We start from the raw sequence: 26,119 nt of genomic DNA, 5'->3' as shown, positions 1-26,119 counted from the left end.
TCAGGATAAGATGGGTAAAATGCACTTCCTTATTCATCCTGTTAAATACAGCCCAAAACCTAGGATATAATATGTATAATAAGCTTAAGAAGACTCTGAAAGGAAGAGAGAAGAAACCAAATCAGCTAGAAACTTTGGAACATGAGAAATGACATTAAAAGAATAGGAAACTAACTAAATGGCTTCCCTGATGCTAAAGCTGTTTGCTGATTCATTCTGACCTAAAATTCTTGCAACTTGTTTTTCTCTTTTCTCTGACAAACCCCCACCTTTGCTTCACTTGCTCCCAACCTTCCCTTTTTTTTTTTTTTCACTAAACAGCCCCCTACCTTTCCATTACCCTCTCCACTCCCTATACATTCTTTACCCAGAATAGCTTATTCTTTAATCCAAAAGCTGTGCTCCAGGAAGATGGTCATGGGCTGATAGCCTCAGAAGAATGAACAGACCTTCTGGAGTTTCTCTGTGATGCTGGGTGGATTCATCAAGATTAAGAACAATATAGTACCCTGGAAAATATCCTGATTGTTGTCGCCTTTCTATTCTATCTGGTTTTTCTATAAAACCTCAGGGCACCAACCCCCAGAGGGATTCACAGTCTCTAGGGCATTAGCCTGCTGTGACCCGCCCCTTGCCTGGCAAAACAATAAAGCTGTCCTTTTCTAATTCTCCCAAAACTCTGCCTTCTAGTCTCAATTTGGCTATCAGGGTTCAGAGGACAGTTTTTCATTAACAATATGGTACTGAGTTCATTGGATTTTCTTTTTTATGATCCTTTTTTTAAATGTTTCTTTTTTAATTTCATGGGGGGGTAATTAGGTCTATTTATTTATTTATTTTTACAGGAGGTGCTGGGGATTGAACCTAGGACCTTTTGCATGCTAAGCATGCACTTTACCACTTGACCTATATACCCTCCCGGATTTTCTTTTTTGCATTATATATCCTAGACTGAGTCCTGGAGAAGCTGGCAACTCAGAAACATCAGTGGGTACAGGAAAAAGAGAAGTCCCAACAAAAGCCTCTCTTTGGACCTCTCTCAAAAAAGGGGGGTGGGGCAGGGTGCCAGGATAGAACATTTTTGGACAGTAAGCACCCTAATCCAGTCAAACACCACAGAAAACTCCTTGGCCCCAATTCCATTCTCACCAGTATTAAGGTAGAGTTTGATTCTCCATTCTGGTGGTGGAGAATCTAGACTTCTACTCTTGCCAGGCTGTAACAAGTTGCCCTAAACATTGCCACCCCTCTTTGTGGTGTCAGAGAAGGTGGAGTCAGAGCTTTCATTCCAGCTAAGATAAAGAGGTAAGGAGGCCCTTGCACCTAGCAGTGTCAGTGGAGTTCATGTAAGGAGTCATAATGAGGTGCTGTTCCTCCTTCTCATTTGGGGCGGTGTCATGGAAGCCTAGTGAGATCCTGAACTTTGGCCCTAGCCCAGCACTAATGAGATACCCCTCACCCACATGAGTGTCAGCAGAGGCCTAATGGGTAGCTGGAACTTACTCCTGAACTTGGCAGTAATGAGTTGTCCCACTGGCAAAGTATCAGAGAAAAGCTGCTAAAACAGAAGATTTGAATAGAATCATTAAATAAGCTCCAGAATCTCATAATAAAATACCTACAAAGTCCAGGATACAAAGGAGAATCACTTGTCATATCAAGAACCAGGACAATCTCACCTTGAATGAGAAAAGCACTCCATAGATGCCCCTGAGACGACACAGAGACTGAAGCTATCAGGATTTTAAAGCAGCCATCATAAAAATGTTTCAACAAGCAACTTTAAACACATTTGAAACATTTTTTTAAAGTCTCAATAAAGAAATATTCAGCAAAGAAATAAAGATATAAAGAAAAACCAAATGGCAATTTTAGAACTGAAAAATACAATTACTAAAATAAAAACTCACTAAATGTGTTCAACAGCAGAATGAAAACCAAAAAAGAATCAGTTAACTTGAGGATAGAAAAAATATATTATTTATAAACGAATGAATGAATATGGTATTGTGGACTAGGGCACCAGTCTGGATGTCTGCAGACTTGGGTTGCAGGTATGGCTTTCTCCATTTCTTAGTCAAATGTCCCGAGCATTATTTTTTAAAGTCTCTAGTCCCTCAATTTTAAAATAAAATAGTTAAAAACTACCCTCGCAAGTATACCTAGATCCTAAATACAATGCTTGTTGAAAATTTACTAGTATTTTTGTTCATTCATTTATCAAATATTTATTGAATGCCTGATATATGACAAGAGCTATAACTGATCCTCATTCTACAAGGAAAATCTAACAGTCTCTGCTCTCAGGTAGGGTGCAGTATAATGAAGGAAACATTTAAATAAGTGGACCAGTTATTAATGCAATATGAGAAGTACTATCGTAGTGATACTGTAATCAAGCAGCATCCTGTGGAGCCTTCCCCATGTCTTCTGCCTGTGTCTTGTTTGTAGAAAAGCTATAGTCTCCCAGGCCTTCCCTGAGTTATAAAAATCTAGCTCAAGAATTAGTGATTGAAAGGATGTAAACATGTAGTGACAAAAGTAGCAGCTGGACCAGGAGAGTTGGTAATAATTTAAACAGTGCAGCTAGAGGGCAGTCACAGAATCTTTAGTTCCTCCCTGAAGTATATTGATAACAGTATCTAATGGACATTCCTGAGTTGTTTTAGATACTAAAACCCCAACCAAATGGAAGAAGTTAACTACTTGACAACCATAAGTACATAGTCCCCAGACCTACTGGAGCCTGAGGATTGATAGTGTTGACTCCTGTGACACTGCTCTGTTACCTCACCATTAACTGGTACATGAGCTGATCACACACCCTGCTGCTCCCCTCCCTCACCTTCCCCTTAAAAACTCTTCCCTGAAACCCGTCGTGGAGTTTGGGTCTTTTTGAGCATGAGCCACCCATTCTCCTTACATGGCTCTTGCAATAAACCTTTCTCTGCTCCAACTCTGACGTTTAGGTTTGTTGGCTTCACTGTGCATTGGGCACCCTAACTTGGGTTTGATGGTGACATGTGCACAGGGCTTTGGAACTACTTGGGGGAGGGTGGTGGTAAAGGAGAAGGACAGACACAGAAGCAACAGCTAACTGAATTTAAGGAATTGCACATTTTGTAATTCAGTATAGCTGGAGTGTGGGAAGCTGGATGAGGGAAAATGAAGCTGAATAGATGAATGGGTATTGCATGTCATCTAAAGATACATAGCTTTTTTCCTGCACTTTATGGAAAGGTATTAAATGAGTTTGAGCACCATTTGATGTGATAATACTTACTTTGAGGAAAGACATTCTAGTAGCTTAGGAATATGACTTGAGAGGATAGGGTAAGGCCTAGGGCAAGGAAATTGATTAGGAAGTAGTAATTGTAATCCAGATTATTAATGCGAGAACTGAACAATTACAGAGACAGATGTGACATTACATCTAATTGAATAAATGTAGATAAAGAAGGAATCAAACTTTTGAGTTTCTAAACCTTGCCCTGGGTGCAAGGTGGTCCCTTGAAATATGGAATACAGGAGGAGGAGCGAGTTTGCAGTTGGGATGGGGCTGTGGGTTGGAGGTGGGGTGAAAATGATTATAAATTTGGACATACATTATTTCCAAGTAGAGATGTTTAACAGGCTATTGGCTATAAGGGTATGGAGTTCAGAAAGGAGATCAGAGCTGGAGCTAAAGATGGAGGTTGACATCACAGAAGTGTTGAGATCAGCCAGGGAACATATGCAGAGTGAGCTAAGCGATGGAAATAGAATGTTAAGAATCACTGTCTATTAAAGATTTGACAAAGGAAGATTTCCTGAAAGATGTTGTTGGTTTGCAAACTGGCTCCCATTCATGGAGGGCAAGGAGAGACCAAAGAGAGAGGTGGGCCCCTCCAGAATGGCAGGTGGCAGGTTTAATAAGCAAGGAAGCTTGCATATGAGGCATGTCTTGGTTGGCCACAGGATGAGCAGATCTCCGCACTCACCTACCAGCATCTTAAAAGTAGGGGCCTTAACTGGATTCAGTCAGGTATTCAGTCCAGGTGGTCTCAACAACACATTGCTTTCTCAAGATTATGTCCTTGAAACAACTACTAGTGTGGGGACAGTAGGTGGGACACACTTTCCAAGGACAGGAGGGGCAGTGGGGAGCCTCCTACTGCCTGTCTAGCTCGCTGGTCAACATGGGGTCACATTCTCTATGTAACCTCCTTCAATAGACACTTAGAAGGAACAAGTAGGAAGTTGGAGAACAATCAGGCAAATGATAACGTGAGTCCTCCATGAATGTTTGGAATTAAGAGGGATTTTTTTTGGTGAAGTGTTAGGGGCATAATGAAATATTGAGCACAAGGAGTGCACAGTAGGTATTACAGATAAAGAGTGTAATGATATCATCAGGAAGTGCTCCGATGAGTCAGTCTTCCATGTGTCTCAAATGTGTTCTTTTCAGAAACAGCAAAATCATAACCGAAAAACAAAATGCGAGTAAATATTTTGTGGGGAAATTCTATGAAATGTCTTTCCTATTTCTGCCAAAATGTTGTGTCAGATTTACATTTTTCTTGGCATATTAGTTACTTATGGCCACATTTATGCTGCATTTCAAGTTACCATAAAAATCTCCAAATCATGAGATATTTATTAATCGGTTAATCTGTAGGTTGTCGTGGAATCAGCTGATCTGGGATGGGAATGGCTGAAACAGTTGCTCTAAGACATCTCTCTGGCTGGGTTGGGCTCCTTGCTTCTTTTGGGCTCTGCTCCCACCTGCAAATATCCGTCTGGGCACCAGGCTGAGGAGGAGGCGGCAGTCATTTCTGGGGTCTCCTCTCCTGGAGAAAGTGGAGGTGCAGGAGAGCAAGCCCAATCGCGCTAAGAGCTTTCAAACAGGTGCATGCATCGTCTGCTGATTAGCCAAAGCGAGTCACATGGATGACCCCCATATCAAGGGAAGTATTCTCCACTGATAGAGATGGAGGCAAGAGGAAGAGACAAAATATTTTTAATAGAAGTAGAGGTGAGGGGAAAAGACAGTGATTTTGAATAAACATTGAATCTATCGCACTTGGCAATTCAGAATTTTTATATTAATTACTTACTGTGCTGGACTGTGAAGTCATCATATTTTCTGTTAGTGGAGTGTATAAGGTCATTTGATGCTGGTTAATTAATCCTTCCTCCTGCTGTCTTCTGTATCTATTATTTCTTAATGCTTCCATTTGTATCTATAGGTGTTCTTAATTCCCTGCTTCATTTCACACAAGGCTCTTTGAGTAAAGACCTGAAGGTGATACTCAGCTGTTTAGCAGGACTTTTTCTTATTGCTTCAATATTTTCTTCCTGTTATTTTGAAATGTTATAATATTTGCTAGTCTGACATTGAGACAAATGGTATTTTTTATCTAATACCCTCCTCCTAAAGAAAAGTGGCAAATTCAAAACTTTTTCTTTCAGGAAAATGAGCTATAATTTTCTTAAAGATGATCTCCATCTATCTACATTATGTTTTTTATTTTCAAAGGGATGCATTCAGAAATTAGGAGATAAAGAGTACTGAATTGAACAGTTTTTAAACTTTATTAACATTTTATGTGCAGGTTGATTCTTTACTCAAATTATGAAGCATTTCAAACATGCAGAATAAAACTTATCTATTCCTTGTGAAATTGGAGGCATCATATTTAATTGAAACAGACAAATAAGACATATATATATCTTTCAAAAAAGAAGTGATTTTTTTCAGTGAGTTTGTCTTTTTACAGCAGGTACTCAGACTTCAGTCATGCATCTACCGTTTGCCCTCCTGGCTTAATGCGTCTGTGCTGCACTTCTGTGCAATTCATTCCATCCATGTAAAGTAGATTCTTTGGTGCTGTATGCTCTAATTTCATCCTCAGTAATAAAATCCAAAAAAATTGTCACCTTGAAGTGCAAGGTATATTTTCTTCTTGCGCTCATGAAAATAAATAGATATTTATTAAAATTAAGTTGTCATTTCTACCTTCTTAAATAGTTTACGGCCATAATTACCTGGTAGAACATGCTCCGGGCAACACTGTTTTTAAGGGCAGCTCTGCCAAAGTAGAACAATAAGAACCTAGTTAAGCAACAATATATTTTGAAAGGAGTTGCTAACGTTTACTTTCCAATTATTTTTCAGGTTTGTTGAAGGGATGCTTAACATTTGTTACAATGCCATCGATCGTCATATTGAAAATGGTAAAGGAGATAAGATTGCTATCATTTATGACAGTCCTGTCACAGATACTAAAGCCACTATTACCTATAAAGAAGTCCTGGAGCAGGTAATATCATAAACTTTCTATATATGCTATTTGGAAATCATACAGAAATTATTTAAATGGCATATGTTCTCATTGAATAACCTTAGTTCTCTTGATTCATTGACATGTTACTATACTTTTGGTGCACATTGGAAATAAACAGAGGTGTGTTCATACATTTAAAGTGTTTTTATCCCTTCCATTTATATTTTACAGTACCCGAAGATACTTACTTTACAGGGAGAGGTTAACAAATCTCTAAGAATGTGCTTATATTCTCAGTAGCCTTTGTTTTCCATCCACATTGCCGTCACCTTTGTCCAGCCGCTGTTTATGGCTCTTGTACTGTTGAAGCAGTCTCCTAACTGTCCTATAACCAGGCTGCTCTTCTCAGAGCGTCACCTAAAGTGACACTGGGGTTTTCGTCCAAAGAAACAACATATTTCTGTACCCCACTTAAAAATCTTTTCCTTAAGTTTACTGTTATTCAGAAAGCAAAATCTGGACACCTGTGATGAATAAGACACTTTGGAATCTGATCACAGCATCCTTCCAAGCTTCATTTCCCGACATTCTTGGCCATGAACACAACTGTTTTTGACCCTAGATGTCCTGTCACTCCCTCAGGCACTCCTGGCCCTTTAAAGCTCTCTGCACATGCTCACTTCTTTCCCTTATTTGCTCATTTTTAATTCTTTCCCATCTGGGTAGTTCTCAGGTGAATCATGACATTGACAGATGAGTTGAGATTTTTTTTCTTTTAATATTAGGGTAGAAATGAGATTTCATAAGTAATTATTTAAGTATTTGGGTATTGTGGATGTGGGAGAATTATTCTAGCTCTGTGAGGACACTTATTTCTATATGATTTGAGGGGAGGTATATATAGTAGAGGGCAATAGCCTTGACGCTGTTGACATTTTAGGCCAGGTAATTCTTCATTTCAGGGGACTGTTATTTACATTTTAGGATATTTAGCAGCATTCCTCATCTCCACCCATTATACCCATTATATGCACTACTCTTCCAGTCGTAATGATCAAAAATGTCTACAAATGCTGCTGAAATATCCCTGGGGTGGCAAGGTCACCACTAGTTGAGAACCACTAGTTGAGCAGAGCATGCTAGGGTTTAGAAGCCTTTGCTTTGTAAGAAGGCTTTTTGAATGAATTCTTTTATTTTGCCTTATAAAAAAGCTCATTTAGGGTTTCCATTCAATTTTTAGAGCATTTGGTCAACTCTCCTGACTCTCTGGAGCTATATCCATTTTGCATCAGCAGTATTCCTCTTTAGCCTGCTAAGAGATTTCGAGAGAGGCAAATGAGACGCAGCAATTACTGCCCCAACCCTGAGTTGCTACAAAACACTCAAGAAGGAAAACGAGGTGGTTTTGCTCAGGCTGGGTATCAGCCTGGCGGCAGCAACAAATTCTAACTTCAGCTGATTTGAATATAAGAGGAATTTATGAACAGGGAAGACTTAAGAACTAGGCTGAGAAAAAAGGGCACACCCCAAGGAAGAAGGGGCAGTGGTGGAGAGTTAAGGAGAACCCACAAATTGTCTGGTAACTAGACCTGCTGACTTGACTTCTAGATTAACAAGAGTAGGAACATCTAGTTGGCTAGATTCAGGTTTCATGCCTAATGTACCAGATACTGGCGAGGAAATGTCTTGTTGTGTTTTGATTTCATGGTAGGAATGGACTCCTCCTAGGACTCATACTAGGGGAATTCTAATCCAGCAAGAAGGGAGTTCAAATGTTGGGTAGCAGACTACAGAACAAAGGAAAATCAATGTGGCAAGTATACTGTTGGGAACTTTTCATTGTTCTGTAAGTGGGAACTGTGTATTTTCAGGATGAATTATACAGAGAGAGAGCTCACACTGGGGCTGAGGAGGAAAGAAACTGTTACCAAGTGACCTTGTTATTCATCTGAGGCATGTTTTGTTATGAGATAGCATTAATTTCCTGATAACTTGTTACACTTTGTGTTTTATTATAGGTTGCATTTTTAACTTTAGGTAACTAATTTTAGTCTATGTTTAAAAGCTTAATCCTATGATTTGAGCGTATTACCACAGTCACCTTTATTAATAATTAAGACAGGCTAATATTAAGATACTGGATTGATATACTGATTAGGAAGCTTACTGATACATTATAAAAATGGTGTCTATATCACCATATTGAATTTAATGATGTTACAACCAAGCATCAGAGTCAAAGAAAATGCTTTAGAAACATAAAATAGGAACAGTTAAATAATGGTTGTTGCTGTTCTCATTTTCTGTTGTTTTCTTTTTAATCAATATGTACATATGATAAATACACCATCTATTTTGCTTAGAAGCCATTCTGCTAACTCATCTTGATTTTCTAATATTGAATCTAGACTCAGACCCTTTTGAGGTTTGTGCTGGTTCATTGGTTTCAGTTTAGCCTGACATCAAAGTACTTAAAAGGCCCATTTCTCTCACCTGCTGACAGCTTCAGATTCCCCAGGCTTTTCTTCTCTGAAGTACTAAAGGAAGGACTGTTAGGAAAGAGGGAGGCATTGTGCTCCACTTTGATTACCTCTCCTGTTTCCCTGTGGCTTTTATTTTATTAAGTAGAGAGGACCGAGAAAGAAAGATTTAATGGGTAATGCTGTTGAGAACAAACAAAAAGAAGTGCCTTTGTACTTGTGTTAATCTCCCCTGTCTCATTTCTGTTGGGAGTTTCTTCTTAGGTAAAACTTAAGTTAGCATTTCTTGCTTAATTAGTGAACCAAGAAATTTTAGGCTGAAGTGTTTCAGTGGCATGAAGGATCTGGTGATTTTACAGAATGATACAGAAGTAGAACTTTTCCCAAACTGTCATCTTTTTATGCAAAGCTGATAATTAAACCACCCCTCTATTAAGATTTTTTTGTAGAGAGATTTGGCCTGGTTCAAGATCTCTTGTTGCATTCAACACAAACTTGTTTTGTACCCAAACCCTGTTAGGAATAAGGGGTCCGGGTAAATGGGCTCGTTGTTTCTTTTTAAGGAGTTAAAAAACCATGAAAACATAACAGAGGTTCTGCGGGGTATTGTTATATTGTGTGTTACATTTTGTGGAAACACATGGGAAGGCACCTAACTCAGCATAGGGCATGGGAAGGCTTTTGGGAGAGTCAGTGTCTAAAATTAGCCCAAAGCACCAAAAGTGGGGAGAGACACGGTGAGGAGAGGGCGGGTCCTGGGGACAGAAGGCATGGCACATGCAGAGGTGCTGGGAGGAGGGAATCCAGGGCCTGCACGGTGGCTTCAGCGTAAGTGCAGCAGCAGCGGGGGAAGGAGACTGGGCTCCAGCGAGCCAGACTCGGGGACTCTCAGTGCCACACTATGGATTTGTACTTTATCCTGAGGGCAGTGGAAGGAAGAGAACAAGAGCCAGTGCCCCTGCCTGTGAGCTGTGGTTCTGTGTGGTCTGGCTCCCATGACCTACTTCCCAGCCCCACTGCACTGCGCACCCCGCCCCCACCTCTTGCCGTCAGCTCTCCCCGCTTACGCCCCTCCCACCTTACAGCCCTTGTACTTGCCTGCCTTCTGCTTGGGGTGGTTCTTCCAGACATCTTAGGGTTCCTGGTACCCGGATGCTGCTGCTTTCTCAGTGAGATCTTCCTTGGCCACGTTAAATACAGAGCTTCCCAGCCAGACTTCATGCTTCCCTTTTCTGCTTTCTTTTAAAAATTTAACCGTTTATTACTCAGTCCCATCCTTTGTATTTTATTCATCTGTCTTCTTTAGTGTTGTTTCTTTCTACAATGTCAGTTCCAAGAGGGTAGGGATTTTTGTTTGGTCACAGGATAGTGCCTGGCATGTAGTAAACGTTTGTTGAATGATGAATGAATGAATGAAATACCATTTAGAATTTCTAAGTGACTCTAGCTGCTTTTATGGCAGGAACTGCTTATCTTTGGTGTCAGTAGTAGGACTTGATCTTCTTTCCCAGTAGTTTCTCACTTCTCACCAACTGTGAAGAAATTGAGTTTATTTATATTTCGCTCAGTGGATCAAGATGAATATTTCTTCCTTGAATTTCCCGCACCTACAACTCAGATCTGCATTCCAGGAGACATGTGTTTATTGTGCTCTTCTCTGAGCTCTTTTCAAGTTAGTTGTTATACCAAACCTCAGTGAAATAAAGGAGTGTGTGTAAGTTTATGTTTGCAAGTGTGTGTATAGATTGTATACAGTATTCATCATTTTTAGAAATTCCTACTTTGAGTTTATTTTCTCCATATCTAATTTTATTTTGAATTTACCTCTGTATGTGGTGAGTTTGCTTTTTCAGGTATTCAAGCAATTATGAATTTTTATGTATCTATTCACTAAATAAAAATATGAACCCCTAAAGAGCATTTCAGAAATTTTCATAAATATATATATATACATACACAGGGAAATTTGGTAAAACCTACTATGTACTAAGTTGTCCTGATTTAATTCAAACTGAAAGTGTCTATTATCTCTATTAAGGTAATTTTTGAAATATAATTATGGCAGTGACTGTAATTATGAGGACTGAATAATTTAGAGAAGAAAATTACTCTGAAATCAGGGGCCATGACCCATGAGAAGTCCTTTCTCCAACCCCTGCCCTTTAGGGAGCTCTTTTCAAAATGTGAAGTCCATCTTCTCAGAAACATGTCAGGGTAGGATAATCTGATATTTTTTTGTCTGTCACATCATCAATATTTCCTGAGGCAAAACCCTAAAACACAAAAATCAGAACATGCAGACATTCAGCCCCACCAGAGTTTGCCTTGTTGAGGAGAAAATGTACAACTGTGCATATGATTAGTTTTCTTTCCTTAAACTTCCTAAATAAGCAATAAGTACTTCAGTTGTGTTACAGTCTGCGCCACTAAGAAAGCGGTGTCTCTGTCAGGTAAATTACCTTTTCCATGCTTGGCAAATCAATGAATGAGGCTAGAATGAGATCGAATTTGTAATGGTTCATGTGTTTTCCTAGCATGCAGTTTTTAAAATTTATACTGAAATGTAATATACATTTAAATTAGTGCACAGGTCATCAGTATAAACTTGTTAGATTTTCACAAACAGAACACATCCATGTCACCAGACCAGGAGACAGAATATTCCCACCTTGAGAAGGACTCACACCTCCCTTTGGTCATTTCTCAGCACTCATATGGTTGTTATTCAGACGTCTAAACACCATCTGTGATGAGCTTTACTTGCTTTTTAAAACTTTGTATAAACTGCATAATACTATGTACTCATTTGTGTTTGGCTTTCTTTTCATTCAACTTTTTGTTTTTCAGATTCTTCCATTTCGTTGCAGGAGATTGTATTTTGGTCACTTGCATCATGACTAGTTTGGGGACTATTACGAATAATGCTGATATGAATATATATGTGCACAAAATTTGGTGGCAATGTATGTGCATTTGTTTTGGGGATGTGCTTAGGAGTGAGATGGCTGACATATAGGGCAGGCATATGCTTGGTTTACATAGATAGGGCTAAACAATTTTCCAGAGTAGTTGTACCAACTTACATTCCCACTCGTGGTGTATGAGAATGTCAGTTGCCAACACTTGGTGTTGACAATACCAAGTCTTTTTTAATTTGAGCCCTTCGAGTGAATGTGCAGTGCTGTTGCCTTGTAGCTTTAATTTCCTTGTGGCCAGTGCAGTTGAGCTCCTTTTCCTGTGCTAGTGGGCCATTTGTTGTTCGACTTTCCAGAAGTGCCCATTCATACCTTTCATCCATTCTTTTTCCTATTGGATTGTTACCATGTTAGCAAGTTTTGGTGAGAGACTTTCTCACAGTTGAAGAGGATACCTTATCAATATTTGGAAACCTTAAGGAGAAAAAATGAAGATTCTTTAAGTGCAAGTGTTGATGCTTAAGTGGTTTTAAGAATCTAAAGATGAGGACATTGTCCTCTGTTTTAAAATTAATTAATGACAAAATCTACAGTCTTCCAGTCTTGACTAGATATCCTTGGAAGGAAATTAGGAAGCAAATGCCTTCCAGAAGAATATCTTAAAGCAGGAAGCATGAGCCCCAGGTTTAAGACTGTAAATGATCTAATGAAGGTGATGCTGTGTTGTTAGTACTTTTATTAACTTTAAAAGTCTGTAGTTATGTTGATTTTTGAGTGGTCTGGCTTAACCTAATTTTCCCATAAGCCTCATTATTTTTGTGAACTAATTTGTACACTGCAAAGCAACGTGGTGTGGTTTCCCAGAAACACTTACGTTTCATTGGAAATTGAAGATGGGTGTAAACCAACTGTTGATTCAAATTTTAATCAAAATTGTAACTGGAACCTTATTTGAGCAACTTTTCAATTAATGAAATTTAAGGTTAATTCTGAAAGTACTCCATATAAAGAAGATAAGTATTCGACCAATTTAAATAGATAGTAATGGAAGAAAAACATGAGAAAACATCATCTTGGTATTTCCTAGCTTCCTTTTTCCATGTTCACAGCTCTGTATTCAAAACGAAATTATCTGAAGATAGTTTTTGCAGCAATTCAAAATAGCAACAAGACAAACAATCCCCTTGAATTTTCTCAGTCAGATTTTTAGAGAGATTACGTTGTTTCTGAAAGCAGGATTACTGTTTGAAGTGTAAATTCACTTCTTTTCACTTCCCCTAATGCTAGATGTTATCTCACCAAACTTTGAAGTCCAGACTACTTTACGTATATACTTATACTTCCTCCCAGCACTGGCTCATTCTTGCTTTTTCTATTACTTACTGTATTACTATATTACTCAGTATATTACTTAGTGTATATTATTGGTGTACCTACTTATTTATTAATGTACTTCCTGATCAGAGTAAAAGCTCTGAGAGAATAGAATATTTAATTAATTAATTAATTAATTTGTTTGTTTGTTTATTTTATATATGCAGTGCCTAATACAGGCCTCAGAGCTTAAGCTCATACTACAGACTGAATTCACGAATAGAACATTTAATAGCTCTTTCATTCAAAAGTAAAAAAAAAAAATGTAATCCTTGTCTAAGAGAAATAATTATTTCCAGAAATATCACTTGTCTCCACATTGCAATTTTTTTTTACATTGGGAAATTTAAAAATTTTAATAAGGTGAGAATATTCCTTATTTTCATGCATTGTGTGGCTGTGAAGGCTTATATCTTTCTGCATCTAAAGCTCTGCTTCAGCCATTTACCTTACTTGGCCATTTTGGAAACGTGGAAGTCCGGCCCATAGTTTTTATTCTTTACGTTTGCTTAATGAATTTGTTTCTGTCATTTATTGTTAGGTTCTTATTGGATGATTTGTCTTATCTTTGGGATGATTCACCTCTGATGTTTCTGAAAGTTAACTCAATGAAATCAGCAGACTATGTGCTTTGAATTTATTTTCTTGGACTAGAATGATGATGGAGCCAAATTTATTTATTTATTTATTTATTCAAAACATACTTTTAGGACACCTAATAGATATCGACACTACTGGATGCCATGGATTGCAGTAATGAACAATACAGTCTTTGCCCACAGGAAGGTTGCGTTCTAATTGGGGAGATATGTCATGAATAAAAATATGATACAATATAAGTGAAAAGATAACACAGTTTAAGTGAAGAAAAATATAAGGCAAGAGAGTGACTTGGGCTGACTTTATAGGTTTGTAGAAAATTCGCTTATCCCTGGGGAGATGACCCAGTGAGATAGACTCAAATAAAGGCTGGGAGGGACCATGTGAACATTCGGATGAAAATTCTATTAGAGAAAGGCTGGAAGTACGAATAGACTTGGACCACAGTGGAGAGCCAGCAGGCTGGTGATGAGAGATGAGTGGTAGAAGGTGAGAATGGGGAGTGTCTAGAAGTCAAGTCATGTAGTAATTTACAGGCCATAGTGAAGACTATATTTTATTCTATGACTATAGGCTCCATATTATTAAAGGAATCACTCTGGTGTCTCTGAAGGATAGGAGAGCATAGTGGACAACATTGGAAACCAGGAGATGACAAGTGGTCCAGTAGGGAAATGAATGGGCACCACTTAGCTTAAATCACCTTAAAAATAGCAGCATGTGCCTTAACCTTTAATCTTAAAGGTTAAGATTGGGTTTGTGCCATAGAATTCTGGAAGCTATTCCATTTATGTGTTCTACCTTGGATCTCTGGCTACACCTACTGAATTGAGAAAAGTCTCATTCAGCCTATTGGAAAGCAGTCACCGGTAGATACTCTGCTTGCTCTCCATCTTTTGAGGTGCTTTTGTGTAGTACCATGAGGGGAGGTTTCTGTATCATTTCAAACAGAATTCTTGGAGAATAAGACTCTTTGTTAAAAGTGCTTTAGTTCTCTTTCTTTCAGTTATATTCCAAAAAAAGTATTTGAATAGTTATCATCATTAAACATTTGCCTAATGATTGATATATTAAACAAAAATCTTTTAAATTTTAGGTTGAAGGCTAAGCTGCTGAAACAAAGATACCAAGTAATATAGTGACTTAAAATTTTTAAAATATGTTTCTTTCAAGAGATGATGAGGTTCAGTTTGTCATGACTCAGATTAAATGTTACTGCACCTTCATTCCCTGGTTCATTGTCCTCATCTGCATCGCCGAGGCTGAGGCCAAGTCATGTGTGTCCCAACTCTTGGGATGGAGAAAGAGGATGTAGAGGATCAGACCTTCTATGTTTTAAAGCCCATAATCAGAAATGTCATCCATGACCTTCCTATCCATCCTATTCGGTGACCAGCTTCAAGGAAGCCTAGACAATGTAGTGTAGCTGGATGGGTTCAGATGACCAATTAGGAGTTTCTACCACAAATACTTTTTCATTTAGTAGGCAAAATAAATACCAGATTTTATATGTAAATAATTGTAACCTGTTAATGTCAATAAATAATTGACATTTTATTTGACAATAAATATTTGTTCAGGGAGACAAATAATAGCTGAAAACAAGGTCTCATAGGTGATATGCAAGAAATAGAGAAGGAAGACATACATTGAATGTTTCTTGTATTAGGCAGTGGGCCAGAAAGATGAATAAAATATGATTTCTGCCCTCCAGGAGTTCTTAGTTTGCCTGGTGAGAAAAATGCAAAAGTAATTGTGTATAATATAACAATAAAGCTTTGTGCATTTGCAGCACAGAGGAAGGAGAGAGCAACCTGGCCCTGGTGGTTCAGAGAAGGCTTTCCTTGGGAAGTGATGCATTAGTTAGGTCATGAAAGAAAGACATATGGGACCTCTATACAGGTGGCCTCCCTCCAGGTGTCCCTGAAGGGAGGGATTTGTCCAAGAGTTGGGTCTGACATAGTTAGTGATGCAGGTGAGCACTGTGAAGGCAGAACTGTCTTTATAGGTCTAAATTAGGCCAACAAGATGAATTAAATGGGAAACCAAGTAGAAAGATTGTTGAAGAATAAAGGAGAGAGAGACAGACAGTTATTAAAGTCAAGGAGGGACAGAGCAGAAAAAGAAAAAATATGTTTCTGCAGGTGAAAAGTGTGAGGAATTGGTAACAATTACTCTTTTGTCTGTTGAATAGCACCTGCACGTGTTGTATGTATGGTCAGCAACTTGAGGACAGCTGAGTACATCAACTTTCAGTTTCTGATCTTTAATAATAAATGCATGAAACTAGAAAATTATTTGACCTGACATAATTTTCATAGCAAGTAGAGGATAAAGCTAATTAACATAAATTGAAGGCATTAATTGGCTTAAATGATGCAAATACAAATATGAGATGTGTATGAGATGAAATATTTTTCATATAAAACTTCTTGAAATCCATAAATGTATAGACATGGGAAATAATGCTGTTAATATTAGTTTAATCCATTTGACAGTTTTATGCTCACATTTTTGCCATTTGTAATAATTATGTAAAATAAATTTTAGTAAATCAATGTGTGTTGCATTCAGTAGAATTATTGAGAAGATTAGAGATCTTGGGGAAATTGTTCATTTGCTCATGCTGTACTTGATGTAAGGTAATTTTGTTTCCATTACAAAGCTGAATTATGTTACCTTTATCATATATAGTTTTACGGGAAATTTGATATATTTATGGATATTTATGATAAATTCTTGGCTTGTGTGATGATCTATGTTGCTTTATTAGTTACTATTGATGCATTATATTTGTGAATTTTTGATTTTTTAAATATTTGTATGGCTCTTTTATTTTGAGTGTTGTTAATACTGTTGGGAATAGACCCAACCATTGCCCATTGCAATGATCTCATGTCCTTATTCCACTCCTGGGGTATTTAGCAATTTCTCTATGAGACTTTTGTGTGTATTGATTGACTTTTTGGATATATTGACCAGCAAAACCATAAAGGTTAACAGGACACAGGCAAGTTCTGGGAAGTGGGATTGGTGTACCCAGAGTAGTTGTCATGTTTATGTAATAGCTGTAAAAATGCTGGGTGTGTTTGTTTAGTTAAAGCGTCGATTAAATCATCAGTGCAGGATTGATCTAAATGATGCAAGGTTCCTGTTGACATCTCTTACTTCTTTTATATTTGTCTTTCTTTATGAGAAAATAATCAAAGAAACCATTTTTTTCCCTCTCAAAATTGTGAGACATAAAAACAATCCAGAAAGAAAAAGCATTCTTACATACTTTTTGTATTGACTTAAATCATATTTATTTTAATGTGCAATTAAAACTAGGTTTTAATATCTTCTCTTTACAGCTCAATACATATATAAAGCCATATATGATTTATAAATAGGATCAAAACAAATGTACAAAGTCAGTCAAGCTAAGATTGACAGTATTGATTTCATATAGTGAGGGGGATGTCAGGGTTGAACTAAATGGCTGATTGCAACATGCTTCTGGTTTGAGTGCTATGGCCTGGGGTCCTTTGAGTTTGGCAGCATGTTCTCTGTGATGCCTCAGTTTTCTAGTTACATAGTAGCGCTTTTGATTCTGTAAAGCCTTTTATTATATAATGCACCGTGGCATCTGGCTTTTACTTAATATGCATGAGATCATAAGAAAAAAAATACAAATGAATACAGTGAAATTGCATGAGTGCTCATATAATCCAGAATATGCTTTGCTTTATTAGGTTTTAAAAGTTGTCAGCAAAATTAAAGCACAAAGTTTAAAAATTCTCATAGGGAACTCATGGACCCTGAGAATATTTCCACAGGCCCCACTGTGAGAATCACAAACATTAAACAATTTATTAGACCAAGAGAAGGGACTCTGGCTTTAATTGACAGCATGACTTAATGCCACTTAAAAAATATATTCTCCACTAATTTTTTAATATGGTGTTTATGGCAGCCACATAGTAGTTGTTTTAAAATAACTCTGTTTTACATTTTGCACTGTTTATAACTATATGAGCAAATAGATAGAACAATAATTGCTATCATAACCTTTATGTTCACTGAAGAATACAGCCATAATTAGATGACTTACATTAATTTGTATTGAATTAAATGTTCCTTATTAATAGAGCATAGTAGCTCTGTATCTTTTTAAACATAAATTTGGAAAAATGTGTATGTGGTTTACATCCAAATTATGCTAGATTTTTTTAGAACTTCTGTATAAAGACATGTGAGTGCAAAATTGTGAAAAGTGACTTCTCTAGTAGCGAAATTTTCTATTCCACTTTAGTCCAGGTAGGTTATATTTCTGAAAACATAATAAAACTTGCTTCAGGACTTGGCGTATTTCCTTTAGAAATGCTCTAGGAAGCATACAGAAAGTAATCCACTTTGAATGGAGCTATGCTTTAACAATTCATTTGAGAGCCCTTTAATTGAAATCCGTGTGGTAGTTCCCCATATATCTCTGAGTGGTTCTTTTCTGAGTGGTGCTTGTGTTCCCATCTAGCTACCAAAGCGCTTAACATGTAACATAGCTGGAATACAGTGCATTAGCAGAGAAAAATAATAAAGTCAATATTCTTGTAATACTCAGAATTCAGGAATTTAGGGAGGGAAATAAAATGAATTCTATTAAACTAAAAGTTATTGGAAATATTGGTGCTAGAGAAAAGCAGGTTCAATTAGAGGAAGATGGAGGGATGGATAGAGACCAATGAATGGATTTTGAGAGGTCTTTCTGAGCGTTTTAAAGCGTTCCATAGGTTGATGCTACTGTGGAGGAGGCAGGTGGAGGGTGTCTGTAAGAAAGAGATGGGATAAGCTGGGAGGTGGGGTGAACAGAGAAGGGAAAGGGGACATCATGTAATGTCCCAAGGACAAAAGGGGACCTGTGAGGAACAGCTGGAAATAGATGCGTGAGGGAACCCTGGAGTTTGGCCTTTTTTGGTGGTTGGAAGGTGGGGAAAGGGTCAAGATCAAATGTAAATTGGGGCTCATAACTTTCAAAGTATCTGTTTTAAAGCTCCGGTATTTTCATACAATGCAACCAAACCACATTTTCAGACAGTCTGCATTTTTAGACACGTCATTTTAATACGATAGTTTTAAATGGTTCTGATAGTGTGTTGTCACTACTGAAGGGTTCCTTTTGTTTTTACCGCTTGGCTATCTTGGTTAGATTCTTTACTTGAACAACACAACTCTCTTGCTAATATCCTTACTTGTCTTACACCGTCTTATTCTGTCCTACCTCTGTGGCAGAACTCCAGATGTGGGTCAATCCAATTCTTTACTGTTTTCATTCCTGTATCTTAGTATGGTAAATTCTGTTGGAGAAAAATCACTTAACTACAAATATGGGTTTACTGTAACTGCACAGTCTCTGGTAGCCATTAGGACTTTGGTGTTGTATGTTACTTCTTTTTCTTTTCTTTAAAAAATTTTTGGGGGGTACGTAATTAGGTTTACTTATTTATTGTAATGGAGGTACTGGGAATTGAACCCAGGACCTCATGCATGCTAGGCATATGCTCTACCACTGAGCTATACCCACCTGACCCCTTAATTTTCTTCTGTAGCATTTCTTCAGTAAGTTTTGTCTTTTGCCCTCCAAAGTCTATTTTAAACTTTTGAGCTTCCCGTTTCCCTGCCTCAAGCTTAGCAGGGAATATTAATTCAATCCCAGGAACCATCTTTGTGAATTAAGTCACTTTCCAACCAGTTGTTAAAACCAAAACTTTGGACCCATTCTTAAACTTCCCTTCCTCCTACTACTCCCTGCATCCTTCAACTGTCAGCCCCGATATGATCTACACTAAGTATTTCTCAAATCGTATCATTTACTTTTATCCCCATTGCCATAAATGCTAGATCTTGCAATAAACGTTGCATTGTGAGAATAAGGAAAGTACCTACTTCTGCAGACGACTTAATGCTTTTGAATTATTACACATTGTTCTTAGGATAAATCTAAACTTAACAGAGCTTAACAAGGCTCTTAAGGATATATGATGCTGAGTCTCTATACCTTTCCAGTCCATCTCACAACCCTCTTCACCCTGAATTCTTGCTCTATCCATTCTGAAATGCCTGTACTTTCTCAGGCAAATGTCTGATCCTAATAGCAAATGTCGTGAGGATCAGGACCTTTGACAGAAACTATCAATGAGTAAAAGCAAGAGGAAGTCTTTATTACTTGACCATTATTGCTTAGAGTGGAAAGATGTTAAAGTGGTAAACTGTGGAGGCAGTCATTAATTATTCTTTTCTATATGTTCTCTTTCGTTTTTATTACACGCGCTGTAGTCATGTCATGAGTAAATGGTCGGCATCAGTTACAGTTTCCATTCTTTTAGACCTTGGACTTCCCCTTGATGTAGTATTATTTTCTCTGTCAACAATGGCCTGACTGTTAAATATAAGGGCTATTTTAAAACAAGCAAGGCATCCTTTTCAAGATGTGATAAATTTTGATGATCTACTTGTAAGTCGTAGCATATGAATATTAAAGAAATGGAAGAACATATTTCTTATCAAGTCTATGAGCGCATATGCATAGAGAAATGTAGGATTGAACTAATTTTCTGTGAAATATAGTTTGAAAATCACATTAGTCTTGAAAGCACAGAGATTATTGAAATTGTGGTTATTCTGAGCCTGAACTAAATGGATTAAACAATTCTCCATTTCATGTTGCTTGCAAATACATAGTCTTTAAATGACCAAATATTGATTGAAACCCACTTGTGAAGAAAAGGGGAATGAGAAAAATGATTATTCTGAGTAATGATACTTACTTCTTCATTTGGAAGAATTATTTGAGAAGAAAATGTGTTAGTAAATGTTTTCTAGCTCACTGTCAGACAACTTTTGAACATGAGATACTATTTTTTCTAAAACCTAATAGAATTCCATTTTAAAGTATGAAACATATTCTTCTTTGTTTTAGATAGTAGTAATACATTTTACTCGTGAATATAAATGGTACATTTTTATCTCTTGAGGAAAGATTTCTTTTAATAACATCTACTTCCTACTTCCCTGTGTTGAAAGGCCTGTCTCTCAACTAAATGAACTTAATATAGCATCATATTTAAATGAAAATTATCTCAATGTCATATCCAATAAATTGTCACCATCTTAAAAAGTTACAGTTTGTGTGTGTGTCTATAAATATATGATTAACTTACATGTTTAAAAGTAAAATGCGGGTATTTTAGGTAAATATCGCTTTCTATGGGAAATGCTATATATTCTGAAGAACAGGTCCTTCTCCCCCAATTTTAGTGAACTGTTTCCTCAGGTATTATACTTGGGTTTTAAATTAGTTATATTTTCTGTGATTGACTTGACCAGGGTTTGCAGAGTAACATCAGTGCTGCTTAAAATTATGTTTTCTCTTGTTTTTCTTGTTCAGGGCCCTGAGGTTGCCTCTGATTGTTATCTTTTTACTATAATTTGGACACCAATACTGTCTTTGTCATACAAACATGATTTTCTTTAGATGGACACACTGTCTGTTTGTGAAGCAAGTGCTAATTTACTCTATAGAAGCTAGTCTTTTTTTTTTAAGGCTTTTATTTATTGATTTTTAACTTACTTTTTTATTTTTGAGGGGGAGGTAATTAGGTTTTTATTTAGTTATTTATCTTTAATGGAGGTACTGGGGATTGAACCCAGGACCTGTGCATGCTAGGCATGCACTCTACCACTGAGCTGTACCCCTTCCCCCTAGAAGCTAGTCTTTGATTAGTTTTGACTAATGTTTATACTTGTGTCATGGGCTTTTGGTCATGAAATTCTTCAAACTCACACACTGCTTTTGAATGAAGATTTTCCAGAATGAATATATAAAAATTTTATTGACTTTTTAATTATTTATGCTTCTGTGTTTTCATTTTTCAATTCAAAATTTGAAGTTTTCACTTGTATCTAAATCAAATATATATGTGTTATATATAAATCAAATATATATGTACACTATTTTATATTATATAAACATCTATTGTTGTATCTTCTTATTTTATGATTATTATTTATGTATGATTTTTTTTCCTGGATTCTGAATTTCTTTGCTTTAAGGACCGTATCTTCCTCATTTTTTGCATCTCAGTATGGGCCACATAGCGGATATTATGTAAATTGAATCAATGATAGTATACTTAGATATTAAAATAACTTTAAATTTGTACCAAAATAATGCTTAGCTCATATAATAAACATCTAGTGGGAAGAAGCAAACACTATGGTATCTAAATGAATATATAAATTTGCTTTGTTTCTTCGGGCTCCCTCCTGGCTCAGTTATCCTCATGCTAACAGAGTAACATGACCTAAGCATGATTATATGGGAAATGTGTTGCCCTTGACATCACCAATTTTAGTGATGTATGCCTGATATAAACCCACTAAATTGTTGATAAATTAAAATAATTTTAAGAAGGAGAAAAGATGAATATGGTTTAGGCAAATGGCACATTATTTAAAAACTATAGGTTATAGGAGGTATATGTTAAAAATTTTTTCCTTCGGATAATAATAGAAATTGTAAATCTACGCTCAGATGTCTATGGTAAGATAAGAATATAACATTGAATAAAAATGGTATCTGTCTTCCTTCTCTTTGATAGTTTTCCATCTGAAAGTCAATGAGAACAAAGTAAACCCTGAAATAACAATAATCAAATTGTCCTTTGTGTTGGTTTCATAGAACTTTGAGTGATTATCAACTCTTAGGTGCCTAGGATTTCTAGGTCTTTCCTCTGATTGCTTGCTGTTGCTTACGTTTATCTTCAAAATGACTTTTTTTGTATCTGAGATAAGACTATTCAGTGTTCTGTTCAGAGGTTTCCATATTCACCAACTCTAGGTTCAATATTAATGAATATTTTTTAATGAAGCATTCTCAGGTATTTTCATTTTAAATCAGTGTCCACTTTTTTGTTATGAGTTAATATTTTGTTTTTCATAAGCTTATTTATTTTAAGTCTTTTCAGAAACATATTTTCCCATTCAATTTCATATAAAATATATTAAATTTAAAAAAATGTATAATTTTAAATTTGCAAGGCACAATGGAAAATTTTACTGAAGTGACATTTATCCCCAAATAGTACTGAAAAATATATTTTCTTTGCTGGACGTGTAAAACTTTTGTCTTCAGAGCAACTCCAGCGTGGTTAGGATAGTATTAAACATTGAGGAGTAGCTGCAAGAAGCAAGGTTAGCAAGGCCAAAATGGGCACCATCTAGTGGTTGTTCAGACCTAGTGCAGCCTAACTTGACAAGTCTGTCTTCAGGGCGGCAGTTAAAATTCAGATGCCTACAGGAGCCAGGCAGATAATGTAAACGGGAGAAATGGTGGGAGAAAAATCAGTTATCAGTATATATCACACCTCTACGGTTATGAGACTGTGGTTAAGCACGAGACAAAATAAGTAGCATGTAGAGGAATGTATTTTAAAGTCCGAATGGAAAGAAAAATGCAAGCTCTGTGATAAACAACCTCAGGGAATGGCAAGTTCAAGGACAAAACCAGCAGCTGATCAAATTCAGTCGATTGTTGTCATTAAAGAACCCAGACCTTGTGTGGCTAGCCCCTCCAGGTCTTCAAGAGAACCTGGAAATCTGGATTTGGAGGTGAAGTCTAATGTTATGAAGTCTAATTTTAGTATGTTGGCTCATTTTTTTAGGTGTGATATGGCCCCAACTTTAGTCCTCCTTGGGGCCACATTGAGCCATTGTGAGATCTTTCTTTCCAAAAAAAATCCTAAATTTATTGATTTGATTTCTTTCAGAGGACAGAGAAGTTTTGGTCATCTTCTAGCACCGTTGTGGGGTGAGGCTGGATTATAAAGTTACTGAATCATTGCTAGATTGGGTTTTGGTTGAAGATTTGTTTTTAACACTATTTAAGATGCCAGGGCTATAACTCTAACTCTAAGTAGGACAAAGTCTTCTCATTGGTCTCCCCCAGTGCTGACCCTTAAATGGGGCACCCAGTAGTGTAATTGCAGAGCACGGCCACTTTCCACAGGGATTAATGCACTGAGATGGTGAGGTATATAACCTTTAGTGTTTAGCTTGGTTCTTAAGCTCTATATAGAATTTAAGTTCATAATTTATATAACTTTGATTTATCTTTCTTGTAACTTTCTGCTGGGCAACTTGGGGTTCTTCAAATAAATAGCACGGATTATACTTTGCAAAATATAGGACAGGATAAAACACTGAGATAGTTGTTTGTTACTTTCCAGCTTTCCCCAAAGCCCTTAACCTTGACCACATCTTTCCCCATCTGCACAGAGGAAGTGAATAGAGAGAAAAAGGGAGAATCATCAGGATTCAGAATCCTTTGAACTTGTTCAAAAAAGTTGGAGAGGCAGAGTGAAATGAAAGGAACCACAAATAGCAGTGTGGCCTAATTCCTTCTCTCCGGCCTCCTCTGTGCAGTGTCTTGAACCATCACGTTCAAAAGCAAGACATAGCCCTTCCATTTTCTTCCAGATCCCTGCAGGCCCTTAAGCTCTCTGACCTGGTCCATGACCGCTTTCTCACCTGTTCTCTCTGTTTCATCTCCCCTGGTCCCCTGGCTGTTTCTCAGTCACATCACATAACCACCCCACTCACACCACTGTACTGCTGTTCTTTCTGCCTAAAATTGTGTACTCACAGGTATCCACTTATTCCCCACTTCTGCATGCCAGTGCCAATGTGTCACTTTCTTCGTGAGGTCTTCCCTGATCGTCCCAGTGAGAATTACATCCCCTGCACACCCAAGCCCCTATTTTGATGTACTCTCCCCCGACACCCCGCCGAATAGCATTGAATACCTTTCAACATAATACATGATTTACTTAGTACATTTATTTCATATCCTCTGCTAAAACATAAGGACTCTCAGGGTGGAGATCTTTGTCTTGTTTGGTTTACTGATGTGTCAGAAAACCATATGTGTGATGAACTGAATATAAGTCTTTTAAATTAAAGAATGTTGAACTTCTTATCCACTGAGGTCTGGGCATGCCTCCCACAGCCTGCTATAATCGCTTAGGAGAGGTTTCTTGCAACACATTTTATCATGTGTCGGCTTGTAATCTATTTTACCTTTATTACTAGAAATTGCAAAAACGCATGTTAAGGGGAAAGAGACATTTGTTTGTTGGGTCCACAAAATGCTTGTTAAAACTAAAAAGAAGTTTGTATGCATGCTCTCAGTACAAAGGGCAGTCACTTTGTATAGATAATTAGTCTAAAGAAACTATAAACGAAATATAATTGGTTTGGAGCAGTAGAAAGGGCAAAGAATATGAGGTCAAAGACTTGAAGTGGATCCTGGCTACACCATTTAGTAGCTCACTGACCTCTAGTTAGCTGTTAACCCTGAGCCTCAGTTACCTTATATATAAAATAGAAAGAAGAAGAACAGAATCTGTCTTATTTACCAGTGGATAATGATGTTTTCTTTCTTAATACACATGTTTCCTTCAACACGTAACCTGGTGTATGTCTAAATGTACAATTATTTTATTAAAGCTCACTCGACAGATTCACCCTTTAGCATAAAAGCTCCCCAGGGACGAGTCTGTGCCTTTGTGTTCCCAACTCTAAATGCAGTGCCTGGTGCATGATAGTTGCTGAGTAAATATGTTGTTGAATGAATAATTAAGCAAATTTAAGCCTTGTAGTTCATATGGCATAATAACAGTGTTGGTTTGTAGTCAATTGTTATAATACAGGTGTCTGTTATTGTCACTGTCGAAACTCTTATCATCGTCTTCAAGTTCGTAGTACTCAGGTTTCTTTAATCCACTACCGAGGTGGGTGATCGTCTTCTTGCTTTACTGCTGTAACTTCGAAGTTTAGTGAACTAACACAGAAACGCTTTGCTGATGTAATGATGTTGTTACAGGTCTCTAAGCTGGCTGGCGTTCTGGTCAAGCATGGTGTCAAAAAAGGCGACACTGTGGTGATCTACATGCCCATGATCCCGCAGGCGATGTACACCATGCTGGCGTGTGCAAGGATCGGAGCCATCCACAGTCTCATATTTGGGGGATTTGCATCCAAAGAGCTAAGTGGTCGCATTGATCATGCAAAGGTAAGTGCTTTGTTTGGAGAAATCAAGTAGTAGCTACGTATAGTACTGCCATATACTTAGCCGTGGATGATTCATCCAGGAGTGATCTGTGCTTGTTAGATCCTCCTTTCAAATGGAATAATTAAAGTTTACTTTTTATTTGGCATACACTATTAACCAAAGTTTTATTTTCAAGCCAGTCCTATGTGAAGGACATCTTTCTAGGTGCTGTGAAGAGTATGAAGTATAAGGTGCATGCCTTTCAAGTTAGCGTGCCATATGTTTGGGTGTGTAAGATGTTTAAGAAAAATAACTGATGACTAATTTGTTCATTCAACATACATTTGCTAAGCTTCCACTGTGTGGCTGTTCCTGTCCTTGGAACTGATTAATAAATGA

At 37.2% G+C, this 26,119-nt stretch overlaps 1 protein-coding gene across 1 annotated transcript in view; it reads left to right on the top strand.

The window, feature by feature from the left end:
* Positions 1–26,119, top strand: part of ACSS3 (acyl-CoA synthetase short chain family member 3) — a 134,764-nt gene that overhangs the window by 25,353 nt on the left and 83,292 nt on the right. The window contains exons 2-3 of the mRNA XM_072973331.1: positions 6,158–6,302; positions 25,553–25,741. Of these exons, the coding sequence (XP_072829432.1) occupies positions 6,158–6,302; positions 25,553–25,741 (334 nt within the window). The remainder of the gene's footprint in view (positions 1–6,157; positions 6,303–25,552; positions 25,742–26,119) is intronic.

The sequence above is a fragment of the Vicugna pacos genome, chromosome 12 (assembly GCF_048564905.1).
Source record: "Vicugna pacos chromosome 12, VicPac4, whole genome shotgun sequence".
NCBI lineage: Eukaryota > Metazoa > Chordata > Mammalia > Artiodactyla > Camelidae > Vicugna > Vicugna pacos.
Note: the sequence above shows the minus strand (reverse complement) of the source record. Positions and strands in the feature narration are given on the sequence as shown.